The sequence below is a fragment of the Elgaria multicarinata genome, chromosome 8 (genome assembly GCF_023053635.1).
Source record: "Elgaria multicarinata webbii isolate HBS135686 ecotype San Diego chromosome 8, rElgMul1.1.pri, whole genome shotgun sequence".
Classification (NCBI taxonomy): domain Eukaryota; kingdom Metazoa; phylum Chordata; class Lepidosauria; order Squamata; family Anguidae; genus Elgaria; species Elgaria multicarinata.
The window spans coordinates 103,576,229-103,599,292 of record NC_086178.1 but is presented as its reverse complement, the minus strand read 5'-3'; the positions used below and the strand labels follow the sequence as shown (position 1 = coordinate 103,599,292).

Below are 23,064 nucleotides of genomic sequence, written 5' to 3'. Positions count from 1 at the left end.
CAAATCTATTTACATGAAAAAGGACAATGAGAGCGAGAATTAGCCTTTACTGGTATACATTTCATTATTTATAGTCCACCTTTCATGGTTGCACCTTCCAAGGCAACTCACATCATTATTAAATCAGAAAATCAATCAATCAATCATCATCATCGAATCATAATATAAATACTAATAGCACAATCCTACTCAGAAGTAACTCACTTATTTCAAGGGGGTTTCTTCCAGATAAATATGTATAGAACTGCAGCTAGGCAGAGTAATTCTTGGCTCACGGTCTGGGAGGCTCATCTAGCTGCAAAGAATTTGAGGAACGGGAGGCATTTTTGCCACTGCCCTCTTCTCGCCCTTCTGGCTCTTGCTGGCAGGGCAAAGGATAGAAAGAGACTCACAGAGTCCTCTGCCTATTCAGTGGCAATCCCTTAGGACTGCACTCTAAAAATATAATAGCAGCTGTAAAGGTAGGGCAGTGTTCTACAGCCTGTTCTTACTGGATTTAGCAAGGACCAAGACAAAAACGCTGGAGGCTCACCATGTGAGGTAGAAGACTTTATTCAGACTAAGGGTAGAGATGATACATGGGAAGAATACCTAAAAGAATATCATAAATGCATGCATAGAATAGAACCCAGTAACGGTTAAAAACAATAAAATTTAACTCACGCCAAATCAGGGGGTTCGTGCACAGCTCTAGTTCTAAACCTATGTGGGTAAAAAAAAAAAAGTATCCACAGCTATTTTTGAAACATATTGATTTCTGTTTGAAAGTAAGTTAAAGAAGTTATAGAATTTTTTTTGAACAATTTAATTCAAGTTGGGTTTTTTTATTATTACATTTATATCCTGTTTTTCCCCCTTAAGGAATCCAGGGTAGCGTATATAATCGTCCTCTACTTATTATCCTTATCTTGAAACAATATTGGGTACCCAACCTTTTAAAGCATTTAAATCAATTGGGGGGGGATAATCTTGGGCACTCTTCACTTAAAGTTGAACAATTCTAAGAGCCTCTTCATATGTTACCTTTGTTAGGGCGAGACCTAAGATATTTTTTTCAATGCAGACCTGAAAAGATAGTGTGTGAATGAGACAGGTGTACTTGGAAATGCATATTTCATTGTTCTCATACACTGATCAGAGAGCAGCTCCTTGCCAAGGGTACGTTGGGTTGCACATTCAGCCTTCCTGTCACATGATATGGCAGCCTTTTCCAACTTGCTGTCCTCCAAATGTGTCGGACTGCAACTCCCATCATTCCACCCAGCATGAGCTTTGGGAATGCTGCCCGGAATTGATAGGAGTTGCAGTCCATCACAATATCTGGAGGGCACAAGCTGAGGAAAACTGCAATATGGAATGGAGGCAGATGGCTCCCAGGAAGAAGGCCTTAACTGTTCTGGCACCTTGGCTGTGGAATAAGCTCCCTAGAGAGTTTTACCTGGGGCATGTGTTGTACTCTTCTGGAGCCAGGTGAAGACCTTTTCATTTCCCTAGAAATTTTAGCATTTTATCTTCTAGTTCTGCTCTTTTAAATTTGTTACTGTATCTTAAATCTCTTCATTGCTGTTGGTTTTAATCTAGTTATACTTTCATAGTCTAGTTTTAAAGATATATATATATTGTTTTATGCTGTTCTTGTGGTTTTCATTTTTGTGAACTGCCCAGAGAGCTTCAGCTATTGGACAGTCTAGAAATGGAATCAATCAATCAAATGGAATAGTCCTATGGATTGCAATGGGAGAGTTAAAATGTGTACTTAAATCTCACCTATTGAAACAATTGGGACTTAAAAGTGCTTTAAAATTAAAGTGTAGACGACTCATACCCATTTTTTTCCAACCGTTCTGGTAATCTTTTTGAGTACAAAACAATCATTGAAAGACTAATGGAAACAGAACCTCCTATGCTTTTAAGGAGATGTTTGTAAGGAAGAGGGTGCTTTTCAGTTCATTGCTAGAATGACTGCTTGGACCCAACAATATATTTTTCCAGCACAAGAGACCTGATTTGCCCACAGAACCTCTCTGCCTCCTATGGATTTCCCATTCACATCAATGAAGGCAGCAGATCCTTTATGCATTTCTTTGTACATGTAGCTGTGCTCACTCAATCAGAAGCCCATATAGCTCTCTCAATCAGATCAAATATTTATTCAGTATTCACGCAGAATATCCACCAAATGTTTCTGAAACTATATATTTTCCTTTACAACCTTATTATTAATCCCCGTGTTTTATATTATCCGGCAGTGATATAATCCAGCCAATTTTACACTTAGCCAGCAGATTAAAGAAGCCTTTGATATTAAAATATACTACTTTGCGAATTATTGATTAATTTCTCTCTACGGTGTTACTTCCAATTGCTTATTAATTGTCCAGTATTCATCCTCACGTGACCTAGGATGTTATTTTGTAACTGCTGATTTCCACTCCATCCCTCTCTTCAAGTTAATTATGTGACAGCAATGTTTGCCGACGATATTGCCTCCAAAAACAAAAACAGGGGGAAAAAATTGCCTCCCTGGAAAGTAATGTCCTGTGCAGTGGAGCACATAGGGGACTATGGAAAGCCTTTGGCTTTCATCCAACTCTATCAAATTGTAGGAGTTTCTTTTTTGTTTGGTTTTATTCCTTTCTTTTCTGCGCTGTAAATCTTTCAATGTTTTATGTTGTTTGTTTGCCTGGAATCCAGGGGAACAACGAGGAGTCTAGAGACAAGAGCACCATGTAGTCCAAAGGAAAAACAAAACAATAACAAACTTGAATGTTAAACTAGGGGGCGGGGTGAGCAGAGGGGAAATGACTGAATTCCCGGGAGCTTTGTGATACTTACTAATAATCATGTTTAAGAATAGACTCCTGTTTCCCTTCTTTCTGTCCCATTAATATTATTTTAAGAGCTTTCTAAAGAACAGGGTAATTAGACTGAATGCACTTGGTTTCAATAATAATGTCCTTCTAGTTCCACAGGAGGCACTTGAAAGGAACATCATAAGACGTGTGTTTTTTCCCTAGAAGCTTGTAAGACCAAAGTTGTAGATGAGTGACCAATGGTAGAATTTATTTATTTTTATTTTATTTATTTATTTAAGGATTTTTATGCCGCCATTCAGCCAAAAAAGGCTCTCATGGCGGCTTACAAAAGTATTTCTTGACAGTCCCTGCCCACAGGCTTACAATCTAAAAGACATGACACAAAAGGAAAGGGGATTGGGAGGGAGGAGGAGGAGGGGGAAAAGGAAAGCAAACTCAGGCACTACAATCTTAGTTGGAAAGTTCAGCAGTTACAGGTGACAGCAGGAGGGGGGGGGGCTCTCAGCTGGAGCTGGACCCAGGCACGGTGGAGAGGTGCCTGGCTGCTGCTTCCTCCCTCACTGGTGGCCTCTGCAGTTACAGTTGACAGCAGGAGGGAGGGGGCTCTCAGCTGGAGCTGGACCCAGGCACGGTGGAGAGGTGTCTGGCTGCTGCTTCCTCCCTCACTGGTGGCCTCTGCAGTTACAGTTGACAGCAGGAGGGAGGGGGCTCTCAGCTGGAGCTGGACCCAGGCACGGTGGAGAGGTGCCTGGCTGCTGCTTCCTCCCTCACTGGTGGCCTCTGCAGTTACAGTTGACAGCAGGAGGGAGGGGGCTCTCAGCTGGAGCTGGACCCAGGCACGGTGGAGAGGTGCCTGGCTGCTGCTTCCTCCTCACTGATGGCCTCTTCAGAGACAGTTGGTAGCAGGAGGGAGGGGCTCTCAGCTGGAGCTGGACCCAGGCACGGTGGAGAGGTGCCTGGCTGCTGCTTCCTCCCTCACTGGTGGCCTCCTAATGACTCGTTCCCAGAGGTACAGGGCTGCCGCTTAAAACTGCAACCCCGTGTCCAGGGCTTCCCTTCCCCCCTGCAAAGTGTAGGAGTGCTTACTGTGTGCTGTAGCGTACTCGTGTCCCGTTTCCCTGCTTTCAGAGGAAATATGGAATGCAGAAATGCAATGTGAAGCCATAACGTCATACAGTAAGCCCTAATATGCACTGCAGGGCCTTCTTCAGGGCCAAATTTCAATGCAGGGGTACTATTGTAGGTAGCAGCCACGTGTGCCTTGTAAGATGTAGCTCCACAATAAGCCTGTGTGTGTGTGTGTGTGTGTGTGTGTGTGTGTTTCAAATCCAAGCCACTCACTGCCTCTGCTCATACAGGGCACCGTGTCATATTAATTCACGCCTTTTAAAGAATCCCCATATTTCCAGATGTTGCTGTTCAATGTTGCCATAATTCTCAATTTTGCCATCCACAGAGAGTGAAGAGGTTTACCAGCGGCAGGTGCTGTCTATTTCCTGTATCGTCTTTGGCATAGTCATAGTGGGCATGATCTGTGCAGCGTTCTACTTCAAAACAAAGTAAGAGCCTTTGTCTAGTCTCTGTCCTGTCCTTATGCCTTTTCAGTTCATTAATGTTCCCTCCAGGGCACTATTATGAAGAGAGTGGAATTGCCAAGGACCGTTTCATCCATTTCCTTTCCTTCTGCGTCAGGGTGCTGCTGGAGACGTCCAAGTGCCTTCAGCATCTCCACGACTTCATTCCTCTGGGTTCACATGCAGAAGCGCAAATGAACAAGAAGGGCTCTGAGATAGTTACCTTTCTTTGATCCCATCTAAGGACAGCCCTGTATTTTCACATCTCACAAAATTGGCTTTGGGTTGAACCAAGAGTAGGCAACATGCAGCTCGCAGGCTGCATTTTGTGAGTACTGAAGGACAGCTGTTGTCCAGTTGATTTTGCAAGTGCAAATTTGGTCAGTTGATATCAAAATGTAAACTGAATGAATGGTTCACAACCTTTTTTAAAAACAACAACAACTAGGAAGGTTGTGAGAGTCCCATTGGAACCTCAGTATACCTTCCCTTCCCTTCACAGCTATGATCCTGGTATAATCCCTCTCCCCGGGCTTAGCAGTTAGCATTAGGGAGGGGGACGGACTCCTGTTTAGTGCCAATGGAAACTTTTCTTCTTAATTCTAACCTGCATAACCAGGGGTGATTTTTGTCATGGCTGGGAAGGGAAGAGTTAAACCACAAAATTAAGACCCTCCTCACCCATCTTATTGTATTATTATTATTATTATTATTATTATTATTATTATTATTATTATTATTATTATTATTAAAGATGTAGCTGCTAACCATGCAATTAAATAATGTCTAGTTTGTCTGATAGTAAATGAGAAATGAAATCAGAAGTAAATATGTTTATCACTTCCTCAGGCAAAAGCATTGGAGGATTTTTGTGGAAAGGATAGGGATGTCAATCTCTAGAACATCTGGACCTTTTTTACTTGCTAGACTTCCGTAGCGTGGCTGGCTTAACTTGCATTTGCGAGCTGAGCCGTGTGCTTTCTCCGAATTCTGGGGACTTTTTTTTTCCTTTCTCTCCCCACCCCTCCCTTCCCCTCCCTCTGCAGAAGTAGGTATTTGTGCAAATTGTAGCCACAATTTGTGCTAGTTGCACAAATTTTGGGTGGAATTTCCACAAATAAAAAAGTCCATGGAAAATCCATTAGCGGGTCCAAAGTTGAGCCAGCTGGCAGAAGACAGAACCGAGTTGAACTCCTGGCCCCAACCAGATTCCTCCAACATCCCTACGAAAGATGAAAGCATTAAAGAAGATTAGCAAAATATGTTGGGAGTTCATGGCTTCTGTGTATACTAAATTAATCTGAAAAATAAGATATGAAGCATGTTTGGGAGTTGCTCTTCAGACAAAACTTCTGAGGATATTTGATAGTAAATAAAAGTGTTTCTACAAGACCCATCTTAGGGCAGGGGAGTTACATATCACTATGCAAGATCACAGTTGCCTACTTTTGTAAATACCTGTCAAACTGCACAATAATAGAGAAAACCCTACTATTAGTCAAAGAGAAGTTGGACCGGCTACAAAATGTTGTAGTGAATTCTCCCTCCTAAAAGGAATGCTCTTGTTCTGGGTTCTAACCAGCTATTCCCTTCAAGGAGGAAATTCCCCTCACCTCACCACCCCAACTCCCGAGTTTGTGTTTTTCATTTTCTGTTGTTGCACACTACATTCCTTGGCTACTGAGCAAGTTTAATCCTTATTAAACCATATGATACAGGGGATATGTCTCTATCTATCTATCATCTATCTATCTATCTATCTATCTCAATCCATCCATCCATCCATCTGTTGGTTCGTTCTTTTGCAAACCTCAGGGGATCTGTTTGAGGGTTCTTTGGCATCATAACATTCCCAGGACCATTCCAGAGTCCAGTATATGCCCCCTCCCCCAGCCCCCCTCCATCTATCTCTGCATTTCTACTGAGTATGAGTAGTTTGTAAATCTCAACTCTCCCTTCTCCAGTAAGTGGCCACTAAAAACCCAAATCCAGCTTAAAAAGACAACTTTAGCCAATAAAAATGAGCCAATATAAACACATGGGTAATAATATTTGTACATACATAGATACAAATATTGTGAATTTACATAATTTATTTCATCAGCAATATGTGGATTCAATGGCCACAGACTCTTAACATTTATTTAGACGATATTCCAGATTCCCTAAATCATGGGTGGGGATTCTTTTTTCTATTGAAGACTGCATTCCCCCATGGAGTAATCTGAAATGGGCAATGTGCCAGTAATGGGCAGGGCCGGAAGCAAAAGTGGGCAGGGCCACCCTTGTCTCTCTGTCTGTCTGTCTGTCTCTCTCTCTCTCTACCACCTCCCTCTTCCTGCCAACCCAGCATTCTTGCCAAAAGAATGGACGGATAGCTTTCAGAAAGCTTTTGAACTTAGACTGATGGCCTCATGCCACCATAGGACCCACTCCTGCTCTAACTATAGTTATCAGGGAATGGCCATATTTGGTTTGCTTAAAAAAGCAAAAGTTTTTTAGGGCACTTTCAGAAGTGAGGCAAGTACTGTGTTTTGCTCTTAACATGAGGAGTATCCTTCATTTTATGATTTCATCTGATGGAAACTACCCTTTCAAATTTCAATTATAGTTCCTAGAAATGTTTCTGTTTAATTTAGATGGTACGAGGGACCCACATTTTCTTAATCTGGCTTGCGTCCAGAGAATGGCATGGCTAATTTATTATACCCATGGAAAATTTGAATGTGGAGTTTTCAACCGGCAGACTTCTTCCCCAATGCCTTATCTCATAGTAAACTACTTTTTGAAACTGGGGCCATAGCTAGACCTAAGGTTTATCCCAGGATTGTCCTGGGGTCAAAACTGTTCATCTGCCACACAGGGCATCCAGTGCTCAGGCAGGGACGAACCCGGGATGATCCTGGGATAAACCTTAGGTCTAGCTATGACCTGGGAGAGGTTTCAAAAGCTATTCATGACATGGCATGAGTGTCTGCTAATCAGAGGGGGAAAGTCAAAAATTCCACTGGGCATGCTCCAGCCTGCAGTATGCATGGGGTGGTGGTGGAATTGGGGAGCAAGACACCCTGGGGGGCAGGACACCCTGAGCAGGTTGCATGGCCAACCTCAGGGGGCTGTATGGGCAAAATCCAATGTAAGTCCTCGTTGAAATGAATGAGACTGGTTAGTCTTTTCAATGGGTCTACTCTAAATAGGACTTAAGTTGGATTTTACCCCATGATGCCCACCCCTGCTGTAGGCATACTTTCCCTGCAATCCCATGCCTACTTACCTTAGAGTAAGCCCCATTGAACTCAATGGGACTAACTTCTGAGTAGTTCTACATATAACTGCACTGTTTAAGTGGCAATAGGCTTAACGTACATGCTTTTTGCTCATGTAAAGAGCAGACTCAGGACTGTCGGAAGAATGAGTTCAATAGTTCCTCTGCATACCAGATTCCTGACATGGGACACTTTCTTTGATATGCAAGCCATTTTTTTTCAGGACCATAGTAGGGAAACAGAATAAAACTCCCTCTCCAGCCCTCAAGGTCTTGATGATCTTCAGCCTTCTAGCTGCTGTTTATATAACAAAAAATGTGCCTGCTATTTGCATTGATGCAATTAGGAGATCAAGTCAACTTCGGCCCAGTCTCCAAGGTGCTCCACCCCCTTTTTATTTATTTTTTATTTTTTGGCCCTTGAAAAATGCACTGCATACAAGGCCCCTGATGCTGGGAACCATGACCTTTTCTTCAGTGGAAAATAGAAGGGGTGATATTCATACGGATGTGAAAATATCCATGTATAAATCGGAGCAGTGTGACATCACTGCAGAGACATGAGAAATTCAAAAAGTGATTTCAGTGTCTCTTTTGAAAGTGCCCTTTTTTGTGATGAATGTTATGTCCTTTGCAAGGACAAGGTACTTTAGTTTCTTTATACGTCCTCTCCTCCACCCACACATTTCATCTTTCTCCCTTTCTTCTTCTCTTTCTGTAAACAAAGTGCAATGTCTATATCATTCAAAAGCCTGAGGTTCTTCAAGGTAACCATACCAGATCAAAGACATCTGGTGAACAAACGTTTGGGGACAGCTAACCATGCAGAGAATGATCCAGACCGAGTTAAGTCCCGTTGATTTCAATGGGAGATACTTCAGAACATGATTTCTTCTCACATTATAATAATCAGGGTTGGATCAACAGTGGCCTTTGCTAGACCAGCCTATATCCTGGGGTGATACCTGGGATCGTCCCTGTGCGTCCAGATGACACACAGGGGATCCCGGGCTCAGGCAGGGATCAACCCTCCATGGCCCCGGGATATAGGCCTACCCTTTGGCACCGCTTTTCCCCGCAGTCTTGGGCTGAGCCTGAGACCGTGAGCGTGTGGCCTGTTTCCATGGATTTTCCCAGCTCTGCGCGATTACTCGTGCAGAACCGGGAGCTGTGCCCATCGGGGCTAGCGTGGGAGAAGCGGGGAAATCAAGTTGTTGTTGTTTTTAAAAAATAACCCTTACCTTGCCGCTCATCCTTTCGTGTGCAGCCGGCCCTTTAAAAGTTTTTTTTTTAAATGGCGGGCGCGACGGCTCTCTTCTTGAGCTCGTTGCGCCTTGCGTGTAAACTAGGGTGAGATCTCGCGTTATTCACAACACGAGGTCTCCCCTCTTCTCCCCTGGATTTCCAGGTAGGTCTAGCAAAGGCCAGTGTCCCTTCCATAAATAGAAGGGCTCCTTCTGTTTGAGGAAAGGACTGAACTCCAGGATACATTCCCACTGGATGAATGGTGGGAGGCAACGTTCATTGATTCCCCCTTCCTTCTGCAGCCCTCCCCCTATGATGCCACCTGCCACACTATTCCAGAGGGTCCTTCAACCTTCTTGAGCAGCTCTTTGGTGGGGTGCAGGGGGAAAGCAGAAGCAATGAAAGTTGCCCTCTGCTCTTTTCCTTAAGCAGAAGCATCCTGTGAGCAAAGTCCCACTGATGAGGACTTTGGCTGATTCTAACATTCAAAGCCCTAAACGGCTTGGGGCCAGGTTATTTGAAGGATAAGGTTATCCTGCCATATGTACCTGCCTGGACCTTAAGATCATGCACAGGGGCCCTTCTCCGTGAGCCCTTGCCAAAGGAAGTGAGGCAGGTGGCTACCAAGAGGAGGGCCTTCTCTGCTCATTCCAACTGTGGAACGAGCTCCCGGCCCGAGAGGTTCGCCTGGCGCCTACACTGTACTCCTTTCGTCACCAGCTGAAGACCTTTTCATTTTCTCAGTATTTTAACACCTAATTTAAGTTAAATTTAATTTTTGCTGTTTTAATTCCGTGTTTTAACCTATATCAATTTCTGCTGTGTGGTTTATATTGTATTTTGTATTTGTGTTTTCAGGCTGTTGGTTGTTCTATTATGCTTTTTATGGTTTTAATTTTTGTAAACCGCCCAGAGAGCTTCAGCTATTGGGAGGTATAAAAATGTAATAAATAAATAAATAAATAAATAAATATTACATTCACTAAAAATAACAATGGCATGAGATAAAAAGTAGGATAATATAATGTATGCCCCACTGAAATAAAACCCTGCCTAAATAACCCATTGATCATATTTTTGTTCTTTTGTTCTAATTAATCATTATATTTTCATTTTATGTACTCTGTTTTAGACACTTGTTCTGAGAGAGGAAGTCTGCATTCTTGGATGCATCAGCATTGTACAACCTGAACATGTTCCATCAATTCCCAACAGTGCAATGTTGGGTATTTGCATCCTTTGAATACTGAAATCCGTGAATGCATTCTCTTAAATCCTCACTTCTATTTAGTTGGGCATTTTGAATTTCACTGAACTAGCTTCACTGACTAAATAAAATCAAAGCTTTCTTTGTCCTCTTCATCAGCTGTCCGTCTGCCAGAAATGGTACACACACCAGTTTCATGGCTCTTAAACTATCAAATGTAGCAAATTATGAATTAATAAGGCTAAGCCTCAGTAGTAAACTACAGGCTAAAGTCTCGTCTATCAGAATCCTTTGGGATGGACGGACTCTCCTCTTTCCGGTTTTGCCCACCCCCTGCACTGTGCGAACTGCCGGATGCCCCAGGGAACACTGTGGGGCTGCCTGTCCCCTTAGCAAGCCACCATTTTATGTAAAAATGGTGGCTTGGGGTTTCCACAAATCTAATGTTATGTAAATAGCAACTGCAAAGGGGGCCTTTATGCAACATTATAGGCATGAAGTATACATTTAAGGGGGTGGGCAGCCGCTGGGCACTTATGGACCACACGGATGCCCAATGAACAGGTCTAGGAAGTGGCTGCGGCTTGATGAGTGGGGTCCAGGGAAGGGAAGGAGTCTGCCAGACCCCACCCACCCCTTTCAGATTTCCTAACATCCCTAGAAACTTTCATGGTTGCCTGGCTTGAACCAGAAATAAAATTGGATTGAACCAGAATTAGGACGAGAAATAAAATTGGAACTCCTGCATATTCTTATACATTAGCACATTATTTTAGAATCCTAGAATTTTAGGCTGCAATCCTATATCCGCTTACCTGGGAGTAGCCCTTATTGAGCTCAATGGGACTTACTTTTGAGTAGTATTGTATAAGATTGCACTCTTTGGTTTTGCTGCATTGTTCAGTTCCCAAAAGATGGATGGCTCTTAAGGTTCCTGGTGTACTTTGAGCCTCCCCGAAAGGCTCAGAGTATCTCAATTTGAAATGATTAGTCAAAGACATAGATATACGTACGTCACATTGATAATATGTATGGAACAGTTAATCTCCAAATTTTAATATCCCAAATTTTTTGATAGTAATGTGTGAATGCTTTTAACACTGGATGAATTTAATGAATGTTTTAAAATAAACATTGTGGAGAAACTGTAGCTTAATGGTAGAACACATACTACACATGTGGAAGGTCCCAAGTTCAATCCTTCCTTAGCATCTCTAGGCTGCATTTTGTAAAAGCATCAGGTAGTAGGCAACGGAAGCTGGTGGTTTCAATTTTGGTGGGGCTGTGAATCCATTCTGGGTTTCAGTCAGAACCAGCCTGAACTCTAAAGGAGCTCTCCAAAGTGCTGAACATATTTTGAGGAAAGGGTTCTGCCCTTGGGGCATGTCTACACCAGCCCTATATCCCAGGGTCATCCCTGGATCATCCCTGTGCATCCAAATGATGCACAGGGGATCCCAAGGCCAACCCAGAATGACTGGGGACTTTCCCTGGCATATAGGGAAATGCGGAAAACCCAACTTCTCTGTGGTTCTGGGACCATCCCATGGAGCGTGGGGCATGTGGCAGTTGCTCCCAGGTCATCCTGTCCTCCTCATGAGTAGTGGGGCGCTTGAAATGGGCACAGAGCTGAATGGGGGCATTCTGTGCCCATCAGGGGTGGGAGTGAGGAGCGGAGTTGTTTTAAAAAACCAAAAACCCTCACTTTTCCAGAGGAGCTCAAGTGCACTCTTCTTCCTTGTTGTTTTTTTAATGGCAGCCGTGACATCCTTCTGGGATGTCGTACAGCTGTCAAGATGTCCAGTGAGGATCACGGAAGCTGCTAAGTCCGTGATCCTCCCCCTCCCTCTCTCTACACCTGAAGCTGCAGACATGCCCTTGGGTAGCTCCTTTAGAGTTCTGGCTTGTTCTGACTGAAACGCAGAATGGATTCAGAGCCTCACCAAAATCAGAGCCCCAGCCCAAGGACAGAAAGATTTTACACTCCTGCAGTAGACGAAGGTGGGTAAATAGTGTGACCTGGTATAAGGCAGCTTCCTATGAGTTCACACTTTCCAGACTGAACATAGACTCACATGTGATTTGCAGTCGAGGTCCATATATTTCTGAAATTGCAGTGTGGTTCGTGGACCACCACACACACCCAAAAAATTGAGGCTCTAAACCAGGCATACATTTGAAAAATGTGCATGAAAAAATGTGCATGAAAAAATGTGTTTAAAAATCGCAGGTTTTTATGCAAAAGGAAAAAAAAAAAAAAAAAGCTCACCATCTGAGATGGACTCGAGTCAGAATGACCTTCAAGATGGAATTTGGAACACTTTAAGGAGTTCAGGTTTTGTTGATTTGCACATCTCTAAACATATCTCAACCTGCTCCACTTAGACTTGCAGCCTGGCCAGTATGATTTTGTTTTTTTAATAAAACCCCGCCACGGAATACTATGAAACCTGTAGTATGAGCCTCATTCATCCACAGGAGTGTCAAAATGATTCGTCAATTTAATACACTCTCTGAGTTACAGACAGCTATAAAGACTGGTCTCTTCCAGCAGGCCTGGCCAGATGAATTTTAAACCTAAGAATTTTAAGATGTCCTGATTGTTATTTTAATATTGTATTGATTGTATATGCTCTTTTAATCAGCTTAATGCATTTGATTTATATTGTATTGTTGTATTTAATGTTGTTCCCTGCCTCAATCCAAAGGGAGAGGCAGGTAAGAAATAAATAAATGTTGTTACTGTAATTCCCCATGAATGAATACCCTGAAATTAGTCCACATTGTCCAAGATACTGCACCGTAACTCTGTGGTAGAGTACATGGTTTGCATGAAGGTTTGATCCTTGACATCTCCAGGTAGGGCAGGAAAAACTCCTGCCTGAAACCATGGAGCGAAGCTGCCAGTCAGTGTCAGCAATACTGAGCTAGATGGACCAGGGGTCTGAATCAGTATAAGGCAGCTTCCTATGCCTTTATGCAGTACTAGAATGTTCTAGAAATGGATGCCTCAAAAGGTTAAGGTATTTTCACATTTAATAGAAAGCTGGAAGCCCTCACCGTGGTATTTTCCATGGCTTTGCATCATCATAAAAGCCAAAGGAACAAATGGGTGGAGTTTCCCCCTGTACATGCTGGAATTGTCCTCAGGTTGGGGGAGAGAATATATTGCAGCAATAGCCAGAAATATATTTATACTTGCTGAATGCAAGCTGTACGTACTAGTGAAAGACATAATTAAAATCCACATAAAGCATACAATTCAAATAACCCCCATAAATCAGTGTGACTTCCCACCCCCAATTCTTTTTAAATAGATGTTTGTAATAAAACTCTCCAAATAAATATACTCTGCAGCTGTTTTTCCATTTTGATGTTGAATTCATTATAGCGCTGAAACAGTAAATCTTGTTGAATATGCATTTGATCTGGCCAGGTTCGCTTCTTATTTCTGGTATTGTTAAGACCTTGAATGCATAGCTCCCTGTGGTTTGATGCAAGTAATGTAATGACATGGGCAAAATAAATTTGAAGTAGATGTCATGGCTGTTCTAAGTGTGATCCCAAGAATATTTGTAGAAATAACTTCTATTGAACTCAAACAGTCATGGGCTTTGAGACATAGTTTAGTGGTAGGGCACATGCTGTAAACCGCCCAGAGAGCCCTGGCTATGGGAGCAGTATATAAGTTTAATAAATAAATAAATAAATAAATAAATAAATAAATAAATAAGCTTTGCATGCAGAAGGTCCTGGGTTCAAACCCCAGCATTGCCAGGTAGGGCTAGGGGAAAACAGAACCCTGCCTGAAACCCTGGGCAGCTGCTGCTAGTCAATATTTATAATACTGAGTTAATGGACCAGTGGTCTGACTCAGTATAAAGCAAGTTCTTAGAGTCTTAGGGCATGTCTACACCAGCCATTTCTCCTGGGATCGTTCCAGGATCATCCCTTTGCATCCAAATGACACACAGGGGATCCCTGGAGCAGTCAGGGGTGATCCCTCAATTTTCCTGGGATAATCCTTAGGTGTAGGAAGGGCCTTAGTAAGTAAATGCACCAAGGAAATAGGGCAAGTTCTTTCCAGCTTAGCGATCCAATGGGCTGAATCCATACTACTGTGTCTCCAGATGCTGAGGGGCAAGGAGCTTAAAGAGCTTTGTGGTGATCCCCAAAGCTAACCAGCTGTCCTCAGGTGCACTGGAGGATGCTGTCCAGTCCCCACTGTTGATGTAAGAATCAACTGCTAGTCTGATTGGCTTTCGTACGTGGAATGGTGGAAGTTGCCATCTACTCTTTCACTATAAGGCAGTAAAACGTCTTGAGCCAGACCTGGTCAATAAAGAAGTAACTCCCGCTTGCTACACTTTAGGCTGCAACCGTATAGGCTTCCATCTCACAAATGGCCTCAAAAACCCTCAGCTGGGGAGAACACAACCTTGAGGTGTAGCTTTTGTGTGGCTGTCTAAAGATCCGAAGCACCCCACCACGACTATAATATATATATATATATATATATATATATATATATATATATATATATATATATATATTCCTCCCATTCCCAACCCTCTAAAAATCTTGAAAATGGGGGGAAATGGATTATGAACTAGTTTGTTTTAGAATGATGAACAAAGCATTTAAGACAAGATGTTTGTATATTGTTACCTGACCTTTTCTCCACAAACTGCTTTCTAAAATGTATGTAATAGGAAGACTTTTATCTGACTTTGTGCAGTGATCGTTACAAATCCTATACACTGATAAAAAAGCGGGATAGCTGAACTTTCAAATGCTAGAGATGCTAGATGCCTTAGAGTTAAGCATCTTGTAGCTCCATTTGTAACAAAATTTGAAATATTTAAGAGTAAATTTAATTAGTGAATTTGTAGTTATTCTCTCAATAAACTATACTTTTAAATTTTATATGCAAACCGATTTATACCTAATGCATTTTATGTTGCTAAAGTAGCAGAATGACCTCTAAATAGTGCTAAAGAAATAAGGATTAGGTATTTTTCAATTCTCCCCACCCCCAAATTTTTTGGGAGGGGTCCCTTAAAAAAAATTCTCTCTGTGTGGTGTTTTTATTGTTGTTGTTTCCACCCTCTGTGTTTTGCATGGCTTCAACATTTCTGGAAATTCTCCATCTCTATGGCTGCCCATAGACTTATTGGCTCCATTCAGAAGACATCTTAAACCATGGCTTTAACCACAGTGAATAAAGCAAAAAAGTCTTATTAACCATGGTTTAAGGTGTCTACTGAACATGGCCTGGCTTTCTGGCTTAACCACCATGGGTAAAGCCATGGTTTAAGGTGTCTTCTGAACAGGCCCAGTATGGCCATTGCAGAACCATAATGAAATTCTTTTGAATTTATCCCAACTCCTCACAGAGAGGCAGGATCTTGAAAATTCACCTTGAATTTTGCTTCTAGTGGAATTCGGAGGTAATTCTATCATGAAGTATAGACCAGGCTTCCCACATGGTCGCTTATCAGGTTAAATGACTTTCCTAGTGTAAACTATAAAAGGGAAAACTTACAGTTAACATATATATTAAATGATTTGCAACTGGTCACAAACTGAAAGAAAATAATGGGTTTTCTCTCTCTCTGGAGCAGGGTGGCTGGTGGTGGTCAAAGCCCTTAGGCCAACCATCACAGCTTATATATAAGATCAACATGGTCGCTTGTTTATGGAGCAGTTCTCTATGACAATTCTACTTCTGAATTGTAATTTGGCCTGACCATGGAATACTTGGAAGAGACAAAAAAAGGGGGGGCGGTTAGGAAGAAGGCGATTCTTACTCCAGGACTGAGAACTGGGCTCTATAGCTGAGAATCTGAAAGAACGACAGCTCCACTGCTTGCTTACGATGCTGAAGCTGGATGACTAAAATTGGTTGCATCAATGTGTGGTGTATTGACTAAAGTGTCGGACTGGGAGTCGGGAGATCCGGGTTCTAGTTCCCACTTGGCCATGGAAACCCACTGGGTGACTTTGAGCCAGTCACAGTTTAATGCATTCCCTTAACCATTTTGTGGTTAAGCAGCATGGTTTAGCATGTTGTCTGAACCAGGCCACAGACCTTCAGCCCAACCTACCTCACAGGGTTGTTGTTGTGCAGATAAAATGGAGAGGAGGATTATGGGTTCCTTAAGAGGAAAAAAGGCAGGATATAAATATAATAATAATAATAATAATAATAATAATAATAATAATAGACTATAATAGCGTGCATACAACATGTTCCTGCATGCTTAGGGGGAGGAGATTAGGTGAAAGTCATATCTTCAATTCAACTTGTTCAAAGGTATTCTGCAAGCACTGAAAAATATTACACAAGGTTCTTTGTTAACATACAGTGTTCGAAATGTCTTAATGAGGGCATTTTAGTGATATTCTTAAGTAAACACATTTGCTGGTTAGCTACCTGTTTGCTCTGAAAAGGGCATATTTGTGCAAGAGAACATTGATTAATTGCATTTGAATGTATGTTGGCTTGGGTTACAAATCTTAAACTTTAAAAATATTGCCACCCACCATTCCAGTGAGATATGTGCAGAGACAACTCAGCATGAATTAATGTGATACTTATTGGATCTTTCCCAACCCCCTCCATCAGCGGCTCTGTAAAACCCCAAAGCCATCTTTCAAACATGGGGAGAGTGTGAATATCCACTTCCTGTTCAGGGCATGGAATTGATAGAGAAAAACCAACAACCCTGCTGCATGCATAGACCTGTTGCACAAGTGTGCACACATCACTAGATCCCAGACAACACCTATACTTAAGCAGAAATAGATGTGATGACATAAAATACTTTTAAGCAGAGGAAAGGAAATGCATGATGTGCATCATTTCACACATTTCCATAACTATACATGACAAACAGTATTTTTGTGAATGGAGAAGGATGAATCTGTCAATTTCAGTTTCTAATTTTTCCAGCCTCAAGTTTGATTCATCTCAAACTAGGAATGCATGAGAATTTAGTTCCTGTTTGTAAATCATGTAAACATGTCCTGGTCACAATCCTGACCACGGATGTGAGCAGGAATGCAATTCTCGGGAAATTTTTAGCAGTCCCCTGAGCTTGTCTTTGCATTCAAAAATGCACATTTGGCCAGTGTGCACTTCTGAAAATGCATAGTTTTGGAAGTAAGAATATGCACAAATCTGCATTTCCCCCTATTGGGGGAATGCACATTTTCGGTTTGGGAAAAATGTGCATTTTTCTTGATTTTTTTTTAAAAAACCCACTCATGTTTGGAAACACAAATGAACTAATCTGAGCTTCGAGGTGGAATTCAGAGAACCTGAACAAACTTGAACGTTGCATGTTCACCCATCCCTATATCAAACGTTGTGAGCTCCATTGCAAAATGTGAAATATTGTGATGTTTGAAGGATAATTCAGTTTTGATTTGCATAGTGGTTCAAAACTATGAAATTAGTTCAGTACAAATTGAACTATGAACTGAATGAATTTTTCCCCTTCCGTCTTTCTGAGAGAGATATTTTGTGACTCATGAAGAGGAACCATCATGCCTGCTGCACTCTAATGTGCTATTCAGTTTGAACGAACGAACTGCTAAGAACTTCTTGCGTATGCATGACCAAACCACCTTTGAGGGGTTACTTAATGGCCACCCATCCCGTGGAAATTTGGCTTGTAAATGGAATTCCTTGAAAATCTTTTCAACTTCAGTCCGAGATATAGTTTGAATCACTTGTTGTCTGTACAAAATTGTGTTGGAAGGGACACAGAGATAAGAGTCCATCTTTAATATTAATTTGGGAACAGTTAAAGTATTATAAAAATTCGGGATTCTTTGAGGGAGGGAGAGGTGGGTTTTTTTAAAAAAAAAAAGATGTTTGTTTATATGGCATTGTATAGTAGCCATTGCATGCAGCATTACAAAAAGGCAATGGTATTTGTTGTACAGTTGTTCTACTAACATACACAATGAATGGAATGCCTATTCATTTTTCAAATGAAGTATAAATTAAAGCTTTTAATTCACTGGTGACTTTTAAATTTTTAAAAAAACAACCACCATTATCCAGGAGGTTTCTGGCTTTCTAAGGGCCTGCCTAGACCTGCTGGCTTACGCCGGCAGGGAGGCGGGGCCGAGGCGCGCTAATGTTAGCGCACCTCCCCCACGCTTCCAGACGGCGGAGCCGCAGGGAGGATGCAAGCCCTGCGGCGTCCGCCATTTTTTTGTTTGTTTGTTTAAAGGGGACGCAGGTGGCCCGAAGACTCCTGGAAGGTAAGGTTTTTTAAAAAAAAACCAGGGGGGGGAAGGATGGCAGGATGGGTGGCAAGGGGGCGGCGGGTGACAGAGGGAGCACCGCACGCCGACGACGCTGCTCGCAAGCAGGTGAGTGGCGCTTGCCTGGGCACTGGGCATTGCCCGGGCAAGCGCCGCTCGCCTGCTTGCGAGCAGCGGTGGCAGCGGCGCGGCGCTCCCTCTGTCACCCGCCGCCCCCCTTGCCACCCACCCTGCCATCCTTCCCCCTTCCCTCTCTTTCCCCCCCGCCCCCGGGCCGATGGGCACAGTGCTCATACGAACGCTGTGCCAGGCCGGTCCGTGGCTTTTTGCGGCTCCTCGCGAGTAAGCGAGGAGCCGCGAAAAGCCGCGGAAGTCTCCACACTTCCCCCAGCCCCGGCCTGAGGCCGGAGCTGGGGAAAAAGCGCGCCATAAGCGACTTTGCTTATGGCGCACTAGACCAAGCCTCACTGCGGCCTGCCGCCGGATTCCCCTGTGCGTCATCTGGACGCACAGCAGGGAAACCGGGTTGGAAGGCGCGCTAAGGCCTGGTCTAGCAAGGCCCTAAGTCTCTGATGTATCGTATGACAATTTGCTACTGGAATGTAACTTATGGAAGCCCATTATTAAGATAAGGCTGTGCTTCCATAAAATAAGAGGGAATGAATCTCACTGGTCCACCCACATGTCATTTGGGAAGAGGTCAATAGGCACATGATTTCATTCACTTGTTTATTACATTTTTCTACCACCCAATAGCCGAAGCTCTCTGGGCGGTTCCAACTAATAAGGACCACTTATCCTGTGTTATGACCCTATCACGTCTTGAGTTTCTCCATCTCCAGCCTTAGCTAGACCTAAGGTTTATCCCGGGATCATCCCGGGGACATCCTTGTTCATGTAAATGACACACAAGATATCCCGGGAGCACCCTGGGATGATCCCGGGATAAACCTTAGGTCTAGCTAAGGCCTCCATTAGCAATAGCCAATGATTTGGAGTGAGATGAGGAAAACTGATGAGATTATGACACTAGCACATTACTGGGAAGAGTGGAATGTGACATAGGGAAGCCATTTTAGGCATGAATCCCTAAGAGGCAGTTCTACCCAGATTGGATTTGCCCATTGCCATGCATTGCCATCAGTGACAAAACTATGGGAATGAAACCACATTAGAACAACTGAGATTGGAAGAAGAAAAATAATAACTGCCTTTCTTTATATGGACATCTTTTGTTTATGTGTCCCCCCTTCTTTGCAGAAAAGAAACAAAACATATTCAGGAACAGCTGAAAGAGACGCAGAATGGGAAAACCTATAGCCTTAATGCTTCCAGCATGATGGCAAAATCAGAAAGCAGGGCCCAAAGCCGAGTCCAGCTGCAAAACGTAAGTAGCTTTGCCAACCTCGATCCTTAATAGATGAGCTGAATGTTTGATGCTGATGATTTGGATCTCATCTCTTCTCCCCATTCCCCGGATGCACCACTAATTTGCACCTGTGGTGCTGTGGAACAACAAATAGAACCGTTGTGCTTTTCCAACAGAGTCTGTTGAAAAGTGCAAAATGGAGCTTTATGGTGTCTTATTATGGGTTGCCATAGTAAACTCCAGCTTCTGAATAGGTCTGGAATTTATTGGAGAACTTCACAGAGCAATCTGGGAATGTACAAAGATGTTGCCTTGAGGAACCTGATATATTGGCTCAACTTACGTGGGAACTATTGAGTTCTCTGCTGAAAAATAGCAGCCTAGGAGAAAAGACATATTTAGTGATCTCTGCACAAGGTCTTCAATTATATGTCAGTGATGCAAGAGCTGATAGAGAGTAGGGGCTGAGAGTGTGAGCGGGGAAATCCTCAGCTCAAATCTCGCTCCAGCCACAAACGCAGCAAGAGAACTAAGGTACGACACTGTTGCAGAATGTGGAGTGTGGAAATAACGAGGCGACACAAAATAGCTGGGTTTAAAACTGGGCCACATTTTATTTATATCAATATCTCTCTCTGCAGAGGAGTGAACCTAAGCGGACATCAGAACAAGAGTGGCCTCCAGCCGCTAACTGCTAGGGCGAGCTATTCCTGGCCTTGGGGTGGCAGTAGTGATGTCGGCACCCCCTTTTGGGGTGGGAGACCTTCTGGTGTCTCTCCTCCCCATGACGCTAGCCTCCGGGTGAGTGAGAAAGGTCGGCCTCAAGGGTAACCCTTATCTCGCCAGCTGGGCCGCTAGGTTCGCAGCTGGTGAGCCTCAGGCGTTTACCCCTCACCGTTAGGTGCCTTGGAATGCTCACCAATCCTCGTGATGTGAAGATGTCCGCTTCCCTGCCCACAAATGTGACCAAATTGGAATAATTAAATTGACATAACCAATCAACTTATTTAATACTACCCGCCTGTCTTGCAGTGTGAAGTAGGTGAAAAAAACTCACTACCTTAACAGTAGGTCTTCAGTAAAAAATTCCTACTTGGTCTCCTAATGACGACCAGATAACCCACACTGCCTACAGGGAAAGGAGGGAGGGAGCCGCTTTTCGAAGCAGGGCGAGGGAGGGGGTGCACATTCTTACATAGGCTCCCCCTCCCCTCGCTCCAGTGGCACCGCATGAGGCCAGCCAATAGGTGGCCTCCATGCCTCTCCTCCGCCCCTACCCGCAACAGCCCTACCACGGCCAATTGCTGGGCATTGGTTTTAAGGCGTTTCTGTCTGCCTAAGACCATCAACTGCATTGGGGGGATTATAACTCTAGTAGCCACCTTTTTATTATTATTATTGCACCCTGCTCCTTTGTCTTTCATTGCAATCTGCATGTGAATATGAGCAGAGTCTCACATGGGGATAGTAAGGACTGGACAGATTTGGTCCTTGCTGTGTAATGCTTTAAAGATCAACACTGAGCCCAGAAACAAATCCAGAACCAATGAAGACAATACAGGATTGCATATAGGATCTGATCTTGGGATGTTGGAGAAATCTGGTTTGGGGGTGGAGCTCGGCGAATTTTCGCCAGCTTGGCTCCCCTGATGCCAGCTCATGGATCACTGAGCTTGCTCGACTTTGCATGTGCTGAGTTGGGCAAAATCACTTGTTTCCCACCTTTTTTGGGGGGGCATGCAAATCGTGATTTGCACACATGCAGATTTGTGTAAATCCACATTTGTGCAAAAATTGCAGGGTAGGAACATTTACAGAAAGCACAATTTGCACGAATTTGCATCTGTAATGGCCAAAAAATGCATGCGTAAATGGTGCTTTATACCTGCAATTTTTGCACAATTCCGCTATTTATGGTCGTGAATTTGCACAAATCTCAATTTCCATAAATATTCCCACCCATGAATTTGCACAAAACACAGCTCATTGATAAAAGAAGAAGTCTGCAGTTCTCACCAGGCACCCATAGACTGCCTGGTGGCTTGCCTGCCTGCCCACCAGGGTCAGTCAACCGGCAGGAGTCCAGTGATCAGAGGGGGAGTTCACCCACCCCTCTCTTCACCCCCTGTCCGCCATTAGTATTCTGGCAGCCACAGTTCAGGCTGATTGCAGTTTCCAGCACATTTTTTAAAGGCAGCCCTGCAGTTCAGCTTAGATGTAACTCGGTCACCAGTGCCATGTCTGTCTTTGCCAGGAAAAGTTGCAACTGAACAACCAGCCAAAACTGGTTGAAGGCATTCTTGGCCACCGACATCACCTGGACATCCAGGAAAAGCTCTGGATCTATTTGTGGATCTAGGTGCACTCCCAAGCCGCACAACTTGCTTCTTCAGAGGGAATGTGACTCAATCTAAAAATGGGTGCAGATGTTCACCCATATCTCAGGAACCTCCTATCAATTTTGTCTGGATTATGTTTTAGCATGTTCACCCGTATAACACCAGGTGCAAATTTCTTACTTCTACTGGTTTCCTGGGATGAGAAGATGGGAAAGTTTTAGAGCTGTACGTCATCCTCATACCGACAACACTTCAGTCTGGATAAGCTCACCCTGAGGTTTCATGTAAATGTAAAAGCAATCCAGAGGCATGAGGTGGGGAGCAGCAGTGCCATCTTCTGGGACTCACCCTCCAGGAAAGATCAGAGCAATTGAAAATCTGTGCCTTGTAACCCCATTGCTGCAAGATTGAGAGGATACCATGCCCAGCGGTATCAAGCATCGCTGAAAGAACGAGCAGAATCAAAGGAGTTTCACTCCTTCCCACCCATCTGCTTCTACTGGTCACCAACCAGTGTGACTAAAGCAGTTTCAGTTCCAAAACTTGGCTGAAAGCCAGACTAGAATGGATCTAAATAATCACTTTCATTCTAGAATACCTGGAGTGAAGATGCCTTTGTATGCTGAAACACTAAACCCAAATAAGGAAGATATGATAGTAGTTTAAATCGTGAGTACAAACTCAGTAATTCCTTAGGATGAGTCTCACTGCAGCCTCTTTTAAGATGGCGGGAATCACACCCTTTCTCAGTAATGTTACTAAATATCCATCCGTCCATCCATCCATCCATCCATCCGTCATCTATATATCAATGAGATTGGGAGAGTTATGTTGGACAAATCTATTTGAATTCAGGCATCCAAGCTATTATTTTTTAAAATGGTTCTTCTCACTCTTCTATTCTCCTATGCTTTTACAACAATTGGGGTGTCGTCGTCCGTCCCGTCCCCCGAACGAGGACATTAAGGA

General features: G+C 43.3%; 1 protein-coding gene across 4 annotated transcripts in view; it reads left to right on the top strand.

Moving 5' to 3' along the window:
• The window catches only part of NRG3 (neuregulin 3), a 795,134-nt gene that overhangs the window by 740,191 nt on the left and 31,879 nt on the right, over positions 1 to 23,064 (top strand). For all 4 annotated transcript variants that reach the window (XM_063131659.1, XM_063131656.1, XM_063131658.1 and 1 more), the window contains 2 exons: positions 4,273 to 4,375; positions 19,648 to 19,774. In XM_063131659.1, the coding sequence (XP_062987729.1) occupies positions 4,273 to 4,375; positions 19,648 to 19,774 (230 nt within the window). The remainder of the gene's footprint in view (positions 1 to 4,272; positions 4,376 to 19,647; positions 19,775 to 23,064) is intronic.